This window comes from Nycticebus coucang, chromosome 4 (genome assembly GCF_027406575.1).
Source record: "Nycticebus coucang isolate mNycCou1 chromosome 4, mNycCou1.pri, whole genome shotgun sequence".
Classification (NCBI taxonomy): Eukaryota; Metazoa; Chordata; class Mammalia; order Primates; family Lorisidae; genus Nycticebus; species Nycticebus coucang.
The window spans coordinates 88,353,731-88,367,620 of record NC_069783.1 but is presented as its reverse complement, the minus strand read 5'-3'; the positions used below and the strand labels follow the sequence as shown (position 1 = coordinate 88,367,620).

The following is a 13,890-nucleotide window of genomic DNA, read 5'->3' as shown; positions in this document are numbered from 1 at the left end:
CCCTGACTTTTGTTCCCGTTTAAAAGGTGTTCTTCCCAGGTGCTGGCTGATGGAGGTAGAGTCGGTGGGCAAGAGGGCCTGACTCAAAGGCAGATACCCACAGGTAGCCACCTCTGCCTGGCTACAGCAGTCTACACTGAACCTTTGAAAAGTAGAAAACAGTGCCTCTGGGTGGAGCATGGCCAGGCGATGGGCCATCTCCTGCACACAGAGTCCCAGGTGGGCACAGTGCATGCCAGAATGCAAGGCCTGCCGAATGTGATGGGGCTGCATCTCAGCTCTATGGGACCCCTTGCAGCTCAAGCTGGTGGAGAGGGTGACAAGGGTGGTTTGGTGGGGGATTAAGTGGGAGTTATTCTACTTCTAAAGAAAGTCAACCCATCAGGTTCCCTTTGTTTTAGAGTAGAACTCATATACTTGTATTGGAAAATTATTTATTTTCCCAGATATCAGTGAATGCTCCAGCCAGCCTTGCCAAAATGGTGGCACATGCGTAGAAGGAGTCAACCAGTACAGATGCATTTGTCCTCCAGGAAGGACAGGGAGCCGCTGTCAGCACCAGGCCCAGACTGGTATGTAGCTGCTGCGGGTTGGGTGGGACCCTAGCTAGGGGTCACTAAATATAGACATGTCAGGAGCTTAGCCCACCCCCACCCCCCAGATGTGCACTTTTCCTCTCTGTTTCATATCCCTTAATCCTCTTGGTCACTTGGCTGGAGCTTACCCCTTTTGTGCAGCCAGCGTTTTATTCCTTATTATATAAGGAAACACGGGTAGAAGAACTGACTCCCAACCTAAATGGCTCGAGAAATTTCACTGTTGGCACCTTTGCTTGATCAGCATTTCTCCCGCCAGCAGGATTGCCTTGCCTTTCAAATGTCCCCACCACATCTTATAAAATTACCAGCTATTGATAGAGGCTCTGGTATTTTGAGAGCTGGATAACTGGACATTTGACTGGCGATGAGGTTATTTATTCACGTCTTGAGTCCCAAAATATCCCCCAACCAGAAGGTCTAAGAATCACACGGTGACTGGTTGCCTGTGGTGAGAAAGTCCAATGATCAGGAATCCGTGGAGGATGGACAGGGCTTGCCACACTATGCTGCAACCAAGGTTTCATCCATAAAATAATCCAACCCTAGAGATGACCTACTCCTTCACCAGAAAACCCTAGTGTGCTCTGTCTGATTATCTTCATCACTGTTTGGAGTCTCTGTGGGGGGAGGGGGCATTAGTGGTTAACTCAGTGTCTAGAGAAAGGAGCTTTATCAATATTTGATATCTTCATATTGGACCCAGCCCAAGGTCAGGGTTAAATAGTACCCCAGGAGATTTGCTGCTAATGTGCAAATTAGCTCATTCAGTTCAGCTGAGTGGTGGCTGGGCAGTTTCTCAGAATGAGGAGTCCTCACCTCCCAGCCCTAGGGAGCCCAGAGGCCCCCTTACAGCCCCTGTCCCTGAGGCTGCTTTTTGTGGAAACAGAGGCCAGAGGCAGGCCTTCCCGGAAACCCCACTGCCTCTCCACTTGTTTACAAACAAGTGGGAAAAAGAAATGTGCTCCTTTTCACCCCAAATAGGCATGTTCTAAATCCCATTTCAGGTAATTCATTGTTGTTCAGGTCCAGGGCACTGTAGAAAGTATCCCCATGACCTTACCCTTCCTGAAGGGTGCAGCGGAAGCCAGCTCCTGGTCCCTCAAGGAAGCTGCCTTCCCACCAGCTGGCCTGTGTCCTTCCTGCTCTGTGGTGGAGCCTCCTTCCAATTATTTTTTTTAAAAAATCCACTTTATTTTTTATTGTGGTAAAATATAATAACATAAAAATGGTTAAAGTGGTAAATTGTAAGTGTTCAGCTCAGTGGCATTAAGCACATTCACATTGTTGTAGGCCCATCACCACCATCCAACCCCAGAACTCTTTCCATCTTACAAAACTGAAATTCTGTCCCCAGGACACAACTCCTCACTGTCCTCCCGCCAAACCCTGGTGACCACCATTCTACCTTCTTCCTCCAGGAGTAGGTCCCCATCTGTGTGGAATCAGGTGATATTTGTCCTATCATGCCTCTGATTCTTTTTTCCTACTGATTCCCCTTGAATCTCCCCCAACCATATGAGAGCTCTAAATCCTTGGAAAACTTTCAAAAATATTTTTATTTCTGATTAGGAAATAAAATGAAAGTATTTCTGCCTTTGGCCTGTCAGTAAAAAAACAAAATCAAACCAAAACATAAACACTTCAGAAAAGGACAAAAAATACCCCACTCCACCCCCAATAGTGACCCATAGTTTTAAACTGTTGTGGTCACTGTTAGCATCTGGGGTTTGTTTATATCTTTTAAAGTGAAAATGTGGACTTGCCATAGAGGCCCTTCTTGGTCTGTTTTTCCTGAAAATTCTATTTGGGTGCGCTCTGATCTCTGACCTCTGCCCCTTTGGGTGGTCTCAGACTGGTCTGTGGGGTTTATGGTTGATTACTTGTCTTTCTTTTTCCTACTCCAGAGTAAGACGGGTCATGCCCCATCTGGATTCCAGGCCCCTACTCAAGTCATGTGCACCAGGGTCCCCCCACCCCACTCAGCACCCCCGCAATGAGAGCGTTTTCTCCCCACAGGTGCCCCAGAGGGCGGCGTGGCCAGCGATTCTGCCTTCAGCCGTGCACCGCGCTGTGCGCAGGTAGAGCGGGCCCAGCACTGCAGCTGTGAGGCCGGATTCCACCTGAGTGGCACCACCGGTGACAGCATGTGCCAGGGTAAGCGTGGGCTCCGCTGGGGGTCAGCAATGGAGGGTGGGGGGTGGGAGGTTCCCACTGCTGTCCTCCTGCCTGCACGGCACACCCAGCCTGCACCCAGGGTTCAAAGGGGCAAGCAGGTGGCTTTCTGGGCAGATCTCAGACAGCCAGGCCCCTTTGCATTATGCGCAAGTAAGTATTCCAGTGTTTGCTGGGATGGGATGTAGCTAATGTGTAGACAGAGGCAACCATCTAGGACCTACCACATCAGCCTCCTTTCAGTCCTCCATTCAGCCCTCTGTGTCCTTGACTCAGGAGAAGGGGGAGCATGCCTACTCCTCTCCTGGGGGCTCTGCACAGGCTTACACATTTAGCTGCAGCTGCCATGGCTTCCAGGGATCAAGGCATGGTTGAACTGGGTCACAGCCAATGACAAGCAAACATGGTTGCTGAAGTCACAGTGGGCACTTCTGTCCCCAGATGTTAATGAGTGCGAGCTCTATGGGCAGGAGGGGCGCCCCCGGCTCTGCATGCACACCTGTGTCAACACCCCAGGCTCCTACCGCTGCACCTGCCCCAGTGGATACCGAACCCTGGCCGACGGGAAGAGCTGTGAGGGTAAGACCACAGCAGAGGCAGGTGACCTCAGGGCTAGAGAGCACCTTCTGCACTGGGTCAGCTGCTGTTGCAAACCCCCGGGACCTGACAATTGGGAGTGGGTGGTTAGAGGAGTCAAAGTTTCAGACGCCTTCAGTCTTTAAGAAAACATTGGCTAAAGAGCCACTCAAAGATCAGGCTGTATCGCCATCTACATAAAGAGGCAAATCAGTTGCTTAACTATCCTGGCAAATAATCTCTTCTGGCCTTGTGCAAATAACTTTTTTTCAAGGTCAAGTCACTTCCATCCATGCAGCAATGCCTTCAGCTAGGGCTGGACCCAAAGGCAGAGTGGTCAGGTGGTCACCCATATCATATAATCTGGTGGAACCCCCAAGTCCCCATAAGCCTGTGTAGGCACTGGCAAGTCCACCTCTGAACGGGACAGCAGCTGACAGGCACTTATATCCCTTAGTACAGTCAGGCTTCATAGCACCAGCCCTGCTGCATGGGACTGGCAAGAATGAGGTTCCCCTGGGCTTGAGGGCCAAAGGCTCTAATTGTTCATCCAAAGGGAGGCGTTATCAGAGTTTGACAGATTGTGGCCATGGAAGACACAGCCACCACTGAAGGAATGCTTCCAAAACTGATTGGAAGCCAGACAGCCTGGGGGCCAGGAGATAAAGTCCAGCCCAGTCAGCCTCCCAGGACCAGAGAGTGGATTTTGGGATGGGGGGAGTGGTACAAATGGAAAATAACCGGCTCAGGTTTCACCCCTGTGCTAAAGCATGCTCTTCAAGGAAAGAGCCCTTTGGCCACCAAGGAACATCTACAGTGGGGTGGAGGCACTCAGGGGCAGAAGAGGATGTGTGTGATGTGGGCTGGCTGGCAGGATGGAGAGCTGAGGGCTACGTAACCATTGCCACCAGACGCATCTTGGGACACTGGACACCCTAACGGGGGTCTCCCATCACTCCATCTCCTCGTAGGGCAAATACAGATAGTAGGGGATGCAGATACACCAGAGCTGCACGTTAGTTCAGAGTCAGAGTGCACACCTCAGGCCTGAAGGCCAAATGGGGTCTCCTGTTGTTCATCCTGATTCCAAGCCCTGGAACCCCGGTGTTCCAGTGGGCCTTTGGGGGACCTGGGTCTGTGATGCAGGTCCACCTCCTCCAAATGTATATCCCAGTGAGTCCATGGACACAGGACACAGAGAGAAGTCCCACTGGCCCCACACGATGCCTGTGAACCACTAAGGGAGCAGTGGGGGAGGGAGAGCAGAGGGCTCCTCTGCAGGCTGATGTGTGAAGAGAGCTGGCTCTCTAGTGACATTCTCCTGGGGCTCCCTGCAAGGCTCAGCGGAGTGCAGCCTCGGACTGGAGTAGGGGAGGCATCCAGACAGCCACCTGTCCCCCCACCTGCCCGCAGCCCTCCCTACAGTAGTCAGGGAGGCCCACACAGGATTGCCCAGGGCTAGGAAGAGGCAGACCCCAGCTGCAGAACTATGGGATGCCTGGAAAGGGAACCTGGGATGCCTGGAAAGGGAGCAGAGAATTCATACAAATGACAGAAAGGGGATGGATGTCTGTTTTGGGGATGGGTTGAGGCTGAGAGAAAGGCTTTCCAGAAGATTCAAGTTTTTTTCTAAATTGATGACAAGTAACAACCATGGAGGGGAGGAGACTCGAGGGCACTCGGTCTGAGAAGGAGGCAAGTGTGAGGGCAGCATGGAGGCTGGTAACACTCATGCTGTGGCACCTCTGCGACCTGTCCTACCCCAGGGGAAGCACAGAGCCCAGGGAGGGTGCTCCCTAGCACTTCGGTTCTGCTGCACTTCCGCAGGACCCTGATTCCAAACCATTAAGGAAGACAGGCTTCCTGCTTTAACAGTATCCTTGGGTTCCAGTGCCTGTAAGGCCCTCTTGTGCTGTTCTGTCTGTGACAGAGGGACAGTTGGGGGGATTCTCACCTCATCATATGTCTCGTATTTCAGATGTCGATGAGTGTGTGGGCCCACAGGATGTGTGCCCACGGGGGACCACGTGCATCAACACCGGTGGGGGCTTCCAGTGTGTCAGCCCCGAGTGCCCCGAGGGCAGCGGCAATGTGAGCTATGTGAAGACATCCCCCTTGTGAGTACAGCCAGGGCTGCCCACTCCTGGGCATGGACATTCCTCACCTGCACACACCCATGTACACGTGCCCACCGGCATCGATGTTCCTCATCCATGCACATTCGTGTAAAGGCGTTCCTGGGAAGGGACATCCCTCACCTATGCACATCCACACCCACCTGCCCATCCACGCACATCCATACAGATCCTGTGGGTATGGACATCTCTCAGGCCTCCACATGATGTGAGGCCAGATTCTTCCTGGAGGCTCTTGAGAGAAGATACAGTTATGTCATAGGAAAGAGAAGATGCAGGGGCCTGGGAGTCTGGCGTCTCTGAGCTTCCATTTCCCTTGAGTGGTTGCATTTAATGCATTGTTCGAATGCAGTAAGAACCCAGTTTGTGCTAAGGGGAGTATGTACCAAATGCCCTCCTGCTGCATAAAGGATGATGGGGTTGCAGTACCCAGGGCAGCACAGTCGGAGGGGGCTGCTGGAAGGGAGAAGTTGTAGGTTACCTGATGAATCCCACACCAGCCCAGGAGACAGGTGTATATCACACAAATTTGGGAAAGGATAATTTTTTCATGCTCACATAACTAGTAACTACAGACTCCAGTTACCTCGTGTAGCCCATGCACGTTGCAGAATATCCCCCACTTTCCCAGCGGTACTAGAAGGTTCAAAGCCTAGCACCTGAGGCACTCACACAGTAAATACAGGGTTTGTTTGTTTATTTGTTTGTTTTTGAGTTGGGAGATGGGACTGTAAGGGAAATAACTACAACCATGATGAAGTATCTACATTTTCTTCTCAAAAAGAGATCACGGCCCTAGCATTGTCTTTAACATGAAAAGAACTGACTTCATAAACTGGGTTACTTGAATTGCTTTTTGCATTAAGTCAGTGGCACCGAGGGTGGCAGTTATTAGGGTGAAGAACTAGAGCCTCCCTCAAGGGAAGGGACAGGGAACCCATCCACCATAGCCTCCAGGACATTCGATTAACAGCTGGATTCTCACGAGGTACAGAATCACCAAAGATGCTAAATTGTATTTGTCTTTTATGTTTGGTAAAATAGAGATATATCGAAAGCATTGCCATAAGACCCTGATTCTAAATGGTTCAGGAAGACAGGGTTCCCTGCTTTAGGAATAAATGTTGCATTTGGGAAGCTCAGCACCTGCAGAGAACCACATTGCAGGAGAGTGCCAGCCAACTGCTGAGGTCCCTCGTCACCAAGAGAGGTCTCAGCACAGGTGGAAAGAGCACCTGGTTTGAATATCAGTCCTGCCATTGTTATTTAATATTCCCAGACCTTATTTTTCTGTAAGAACTGTAGTAGTAACATATCTACATACACACTTGCACACACACAGAGAAGGCCTCTCACATCTTTTCCAGGCCTGACCCCAACCGCATTCACTTGCCTGCAGCTCAATAACTCCTGGGGGAGGGAACTGTGGCTGGAAAAGGTCATCCAGGTGGCCTCTGCACGTGGGCAGGTGGGGCCACTGGCTCAGAGCAGCGCCTTGAGTTTCCCCAGGCCGACTGCTTCCCCGTTTCCTCTCTGCTCTAGCCAGTGCGAGCGAAACCCCTGCCCCATGGACAGCAGACCCTGCCGCCACCTGCCCAAGACCATCTCCTTCCATTACCTGTCTCTGCCCTCCAACCTGAAGCCGCCCATCACGCTCTTCCGCATGGCCACAGCCTCCGCCCCGAGCCGGCCCGGGCCCAACAGTCTGCGGTTTGGGATTGTGGGTGGGAATAGCCGTGGCCACTTCGTGATGCAGCGTTCAGACCGGCAGACTGGGGAGCTGATCCTCGTCCAGAGCCTTGAGGGGCCTCAGACACTGGAGGTGGACGTTGACATGTCAGAATACCTGGACCGCTCCTTCCAGGCTAACCATGTGTCTAAGGTCACCATCTTCGTGTCCCCCTATGACTTCTAAGTGTGCTGGTAGGGTACCGGGGTATGGAGATCTGGCTCATTTTCTTCCTGGAAGACTCCACTGTGGGTACTGCCTTCGACAGCCATCTCTCCCCTTCCACCTTGTCACTGCCCACCCTCCTATTCACCCAGGCTTCTAGGGCAGTGCTGTATACTGTCCCATAAGTGGCACAGAAGGGCAGCCACAAAACCCAAATGCTGGCATCACATTTTATTTTCTGCTTTAAGGCCCTTCCTTACATTATGTACTAACTTGCTCAAACCTTTTTCAGGGATGGTCAGCTTTTCAAAATGCTGTGCAAACAGCATGGTGAGTTTGAAATAGCTGGGGAAGGAAAAGCTTGTAATGTATGTCAGGGGCTTTCAGCTCTTCTGCAGGGTTACAGCCAAGCTTGCTCTGAGTGAGGTGGTTCTGGTTATGCTGAGGAGCCAGCCACACCTCTGCACATGTGGTATAGGGGGTGAGTCTCCTCTCACGACCCAACCGGGCACGCTGTCGTCTGCCTTCCCCCATGTGACATCCCCCCAGCCTTCTCATCAGAGGGTCACGGAGGGCCTGTGAACTCCATGCAGATCCTTCTAGACCAAGGAACCATCATTAAACCCTGGATTCTACCTGAGTTACTTCGCTTTTGAGAAATCATATCTCAGCTACATATCTGGTATTATAACTGAAGAAATAAAGTCTGTTGCTCCTCCCTGCCCACCTGACTTCTCCCTGAGCATGAGACAGCCCAGTTCCTTCTAGGAGGTGATAGCCGGCTCTCTTCCTGCCTGGGTTGCATACACTGGAATAAATAAATAAGACAGAAAACACAGAGGTGACGTTTGGGATTGTTCCACCAATACAAATTTGTCTTGGCCACGTAGGAGATTGGTAAGGACATCTGGCTGTGGAGAGTTTGGGAAAATGCTCAAATTGTCATTGATTCTATGGCCTTCTACTTCCTATGGAAGAATCATGGGGTAATGTTCTCCAGATAGACTGAAGAAAAAAATATAGACCAGGGCTGAGAGTGGGCTGAGGGTGGAGTGGGGTGAGGGAGCCTGTTACAGTTAAAACTTAAGAGCTGATAGCTGAGCTGTGAGGAAGTTTCTTCATTTGTTCGTTTATTCATCCTCCCTTTCCTCCCTCCTTCCCTCCCTCTCTCTCCTTCCTTCCTTCCTTTTCTTCCCTTAAGTTTTGGAGGGAAGAAGTTTCAATATCCAAATACATGTGACTCTATTGGTGGGATTTCATCACACATTTTTTATTTAAAAATTATTGGGCCCTAGTCTGAGATGGAACTAGAGGAAGTGTGTCGCATGTTCAATCATCAAGCCCATATCTACATGGTTTCTAGGATGATGTATCCTTGCCCTATTTTTGAACAAAGAATGAAGCATGGTCAAGAGTTGTTTTTGAAAATTTTTTTCTTGTCCCAAGGGCTCAGCTGCAATCTCTAATAACTGAACAGGTGCCTGCAGACTGCTTTTCTGAGTTATTACAAGACTTCATTAAAATATGATCCACAGCCTTATGTTTCCAAATGTTGCTATGCCGGGTCAGACACCTACATGCCATACGGTCCCATGTGTGGAACCAGGTGGAAGAGTCCAGGGGCCTGGCCAGGTTCCTGGGTGAGAAGTCACAGCTGTGGGCTCTTTCTGCTGGGGATGGGGTGGTTCAGAGGGACAAGGCTTTCACTTCCCAGCTGGTGAGGAGTGATGTGAGAGTCTATAGAGCAGGTGCCCTAAACTAGCATTTGATGATGACTTTGATGCCAAACAGGCTCCATCTAAAGCAACAGTTTTCATCACCAAGCGATGCCATTGTCAAACCTGCGCCCTACTGATGAAATCACATGCTGAGCCCAGTTCCCACGGGCCCAAATGTGAAGGCCTGACTGCTGAGGGCCCTCCCCCTGCTGGGTAATGTCTTGTTCTCTGTGCCGTCTCCTCACTTTCTCCTGTAGAAACCAACTTCTCCTTTCCCCTTCCGTAGCTCCCACCTGCACTAGGTCAGAGTAGCTGGTAGTTACCAGGCATTAATTTGTATCCTAGGTAGTAAAGTTGCATATTATCTAGGGAGGCATTAAAACTTTGTATTATGCAAAGTTGCAAACATACAAAAGTGGAGGGAATAGTATAATGAACCCCATGTCTGAATCACCAACTTCAACAATTAATCCATAGGGCAATCTTGTTTCATTTACCTCTACCCCACATCCTGATGATTTTGAAGTAAATCTCGGATACCACATCATTTGTCTGTAACTCTTACAGTATAATGCCTTTCATGTCTAAAAAATTAACAGTAATTCTTTACTACTATTGACACATTCAGTCATTGTTCAACTTTCTCTGAGTGACTCATGACTTTTTGTTGGCTTTAATTAAGTCATTTATTGATGTGTCTCTTAAGTCTTTTTTGATCTGTTGCAGAGTGTCTCAAACTTCAGCATATATTGGAATAATCTGGAGGTTTGTTAGAAGACAGAATATCGTGTAGTTTATGCTATAAAATTTCTCACAGTCTAGCTTTTACTAAGTGCATCTTTTTGGTGTCTCTTAACGTGTTCCTGCAGATTTAATCAGATGCAAGTTAGATCTTCTTTGGCAGGACTACTTCATTGGTGTTGATAAGTACTTCCCGTAGAAGGCAGTACCGGTCACCTCTTTCTCCTGATGTTAGCAGCTACTGCTGATTATTGCATAGACAGATCTATTATTCCTTTAGGGGTTTTAGTTAATATTTTAGTGCTATTTTTTCTTTATTGGTTTTACCTTATAAAGAGAAACATCTGCTGATCACTTATTTTGTTACCTGTCACAGCCCCTGTCGTCCTGTCATTGTCACCGCACAAAGGAAACAGGCAGCACATGGATTGAAGTACAAGCTTGCAAGAGGTGGGCTAAACAGAGGGGCGCGGTAGCCCCTAGCAACCTCTGCAGTAGTTATTTATTGAGACACATAACAGGTGAGGGGAGTTTCATTGGATAATGACTGCATGCTTAAGGATTGGCCCAGGCTTGGGCTCTCTCCCTGAGACTCCAGAGGATGTTTAGGATTTAACACCTGCACCTGCGGATGACTTACCTGAGGGTTTCCCAAGCTGCAAGACATCTCGCCCAGGGTCCGTCCTGCCCTCTGTGTCTCCCACAGTTACCCTCATATTTGGTTTGTCTATGAAAGGTAGGACAAATTCTTGACTTCCTTTCTCTATATTTTCCACTTTTTAAAATGAGGTGGTTCCCTGGCATATTTCTAGATATCCAGTGAGAATTATTTTCTTCTTCACATATATAAACTCATGGCTGAAATAAATTTGATGCGTGTTATTATTCTTGTCAATAATTGCAGTTTTTGTCCTTTGCTCAAATTGTTCTGTCTTTGGTCCTTGTGAGCTGCTTCAAATTGGCTGATTCCTTTTGAGTAGCCCTAATCATCTTTGATGGTTTCCTAGCTATTTTATATGTATTTTACCCCACCCCTGCAATTAGCCACTTTTCCCCAAGAATCCCTGGTTCCTTCTAGTGGGGAATGGTAATCAGCGAACAAAATCTCGGTGCTAAGAGTGTTCATTGTTAAAAGTTACGTCATTGTTTCTTGGCTTCAGTGGCTAGAGATAGGAAACATGGTATTTGTATTTTTAAGAAAGATAATGTTAAACCCATAGCTCAGTGGTTAGGATGCTGGCCACATACACGAGGGTTGGTGGGTTTGAACCTGACCCAGGCCTGCTAAACAACAATGACAACTACAACAAAAAAATAACTGGGTGTTGTGGCAGGTGCCTGTGGTCCCAGCTACTTGGGAGGCTGAGGCAAGGGACTTGCTTAAGCCCAAGAGTTTGAGGTTGCTGGGAACTGTGACGCCACAATACTACTGAGGGCGACATAGTGAGACTCTGTCTCAAAAAAAAAAGAGAAAAGAAAAATAATATATTACAGGTGTTTATGCTGATACTTCCAATTCGGTTCAGGACTACAATTTTTCTCTTTTTTTGTTTTAACAGAACTTCATTGATCCTATATCTGCTCTCCTTTTTCTCATTATGAAAACTTCCTTTTCAACATCAAAGTAATTACACATTTAAAAAAAATCCTGAACTCCTTAACAATGCCAACACTGCTACAAAACTATGATTATTGAAAACAGTTAAAATGTTTCTTTTGTAACTCTTTTTGTCCTCAAAGTTTATGCCATTAGGGTACACAGTCAACTTGCCATTTTAAAATCACTTGGGGGCAGTGCCTGTGGCTCAGTGGAGTATGAGAACCCGGAGGTGGCGGGTTCAAACCTGGCCCTGGCCAAAAACTGCAAAATAAATAAATAAATGAATAAAATAAAACAAAATCACTTGGAATAGTTACTTTCTGTGTGGAGGACTCCAAACTATAATCAAGATTATATTTGTTTATGCCATTTTGCTGAAATTTTTAGAGATTGCTTTTTAATTTCAAATGGTTTACACTTATATAAACTACGTGGTTCCAAAACCAAATCCACAAAATAGGGCATATTCAGAGAAGTCTGTCTTCTGACCCAGGGCCCTATTTCCTCCTTCTGCTGTAGCTATAATCCATTCCCCTCTTCTCTTTACATTTTAAGAAATATAAAGAAGTGATAAATGATAGCATACAATTTTACACTGTCTTTGGGTGTTTTTTGTTGTTGTTTTTGAGTTTTTTTTTTTCTTAACATATTAGATTCACTCCATAGAACTGGATAGCATATTCTGCATTATAAAATGCTCCATTATGAGAACATATCATTGTTTATTCAACCAGTCACTCTTGATTGACATTTGGATTGTTTTTGCTATTAAAAATATTACAGCAGCATACCTATGTCTTTTTGTACTTTTGCCTTTCTATCTCTGGAGCCAGTTTCTCTTCTGTGAGAATTGTGTTACTTTCCATCCCCAATAGCAAAGAAGGCCCCAGTGGTCCCCTGGTCCTCACATCTGCTGTATCCCCCAGCCCTCCTTTGGAAGAATGCAAAGGCCTCAGAGTCCACCTGCCTGCCTTGGGCTTCTGAGCAGCAGCCAAAAGCCACCAGGAAGCTATGACAGGCAAGCCTAGTAGAACACAGGCTCTTGAGCAATGGGAAGTTAGCTAGGATTTTGGATGACTTTTAAAAATCACTTTATTTTGAAAGGGTTATACCTCCAAGCAAACAAAAGGAAATAAAAAGGAAAATAACAAGCAAAAAAAGGAAAATAACAAGCAAACAAAAAGGAAAATAAACTAAAAACAGAATACTACTTCAAAGTCACAGTAAACGGGATGGGTTTACTGAGAATCTGAGCATATGCATGAGGAGAGACATGAGGAAGTCAGAGACTCGAGTGAGTCACTTTGCACCAGCCACGGCCTCCACTTTAACCAGTGTGTACTATAGGGAGAGAAAGATGAGCTCTTGGGATTCTTAGCTTGTACACGTGAAAATCTCTAAGTGTTTATAAGCTGCATCCATATTCCTGATGGTCTGCTGTGTTCTAGGCACTGTTCCAGGCAATGGACTGCAAGATTGCCAGAGACAATGACCTCGTGGAGCTCACCTTTTAGCAATCTGACAGACAATAGACATGTAAACAAGAGGAATATGTGATGTCAAAGAGCAATGAGTGCTGTGAAAATAAAGGCAGTGAAAGAGTGTTCTCAGTGTACACTAAGTGTACACTATGTACAGATACGGTTGTCCACAGAGTCCCTTGGTATTCCAGGAACCCCTTGTGGACACAAAACTTCATAGATGCATAAGTCTCTTATATAATATGACATAGTATTTGTAAATAACCTACACACATCTTTCTGTGTACTTTAAATGGACTCTAGACAACTTACAATACCTAATACCATGTAAATGCTGTATAAAGAGTTGTTATACTATATTATTTTTAAAATTTGTGTTATTTTATGTTTTTTCTGAGTATTTTGATCTGTGGTTGGTGAATCCATGGATGCTGACCCTGAAGATATGGTGGGCCATCGACATATCATCTGTGTAACTTGGAGGTTGCAAGCACTGTAATCATGTGTGGTGATAGTTGGATCCCATTTCCTCAGGTTTGGAATTACAACTTAGAATCTCTCTTGTGTGTTTGAATGCGGTGGTAAAGTAAATCCCCAAATAACTGTACTGGGCTCAGGTGCACAAAGGAAAGAGATCATGTCTACAGAGACAGAATGATGATGCTGATGTGGGATGAAAGAGGACAGGAGACCCATGGGGACTTGGAGGAGGAGAGCCTCATGTTTGTTCTGGTTATTATTGCTGCATAAAATATTTCAACTCTTAGTAGCTCAAAAAAATTACTTTATTATAGATTATCATGGATTCTGTGGGCCAGGACTTCAGACAGAGGACAGTGGGATGGTTTCCATTTGCTGTACAATACCTTAGCTTCCCTACACTTGGGAAAAGTCCACGCTTGGGGGCTGGGGTTTCCTGAGGGTTATTCACTCACTCACATGGCTGCCTTGGGCTGGAGTGACTTGAAGAGTAA

The 13,890-nt window shown here is 47.1% G+C and overlaps 1 protein-coding gene across 1 annotated transcript in view; it reads left to right on the top strand.

The window, feature by feature from the left end:
* FBLN7 (fibulin 7) overlaps positions 1 to 10,640 on the top strand; it is a 37,631-nt gene extending 26,991 nt beyond the window's left edge. Inside the window, exons 4-8 of the mRNA XM_053588413.1 lie at positions 447 to 572; positions 2,616 to 2,753; positions 3,213 to 3,350; positions 5,326 to 5,464; positions 7,025 to 10,640. Coding sequence (XP_053444388.1) covers positions 447 to 572; positions 2,616 to 2,753; positions 3,213 to 3,350; positions 5,326 to 5,464; positions 7,025 to 7,397 — 914 coding nt within the window. The 3' untranslated portion in view covers positions 7,398 to 10,640. The remainder of the gene's footprint in view (positions 1 to 446; positions 573 to 2,615; positions 2,754 to 3,212; positions 3,351 to 5,325; positions 5,465 to 7,024) is intronic.
* Positions 10,641 to 13,890: the final 3,250 nt, after the last annotated feature.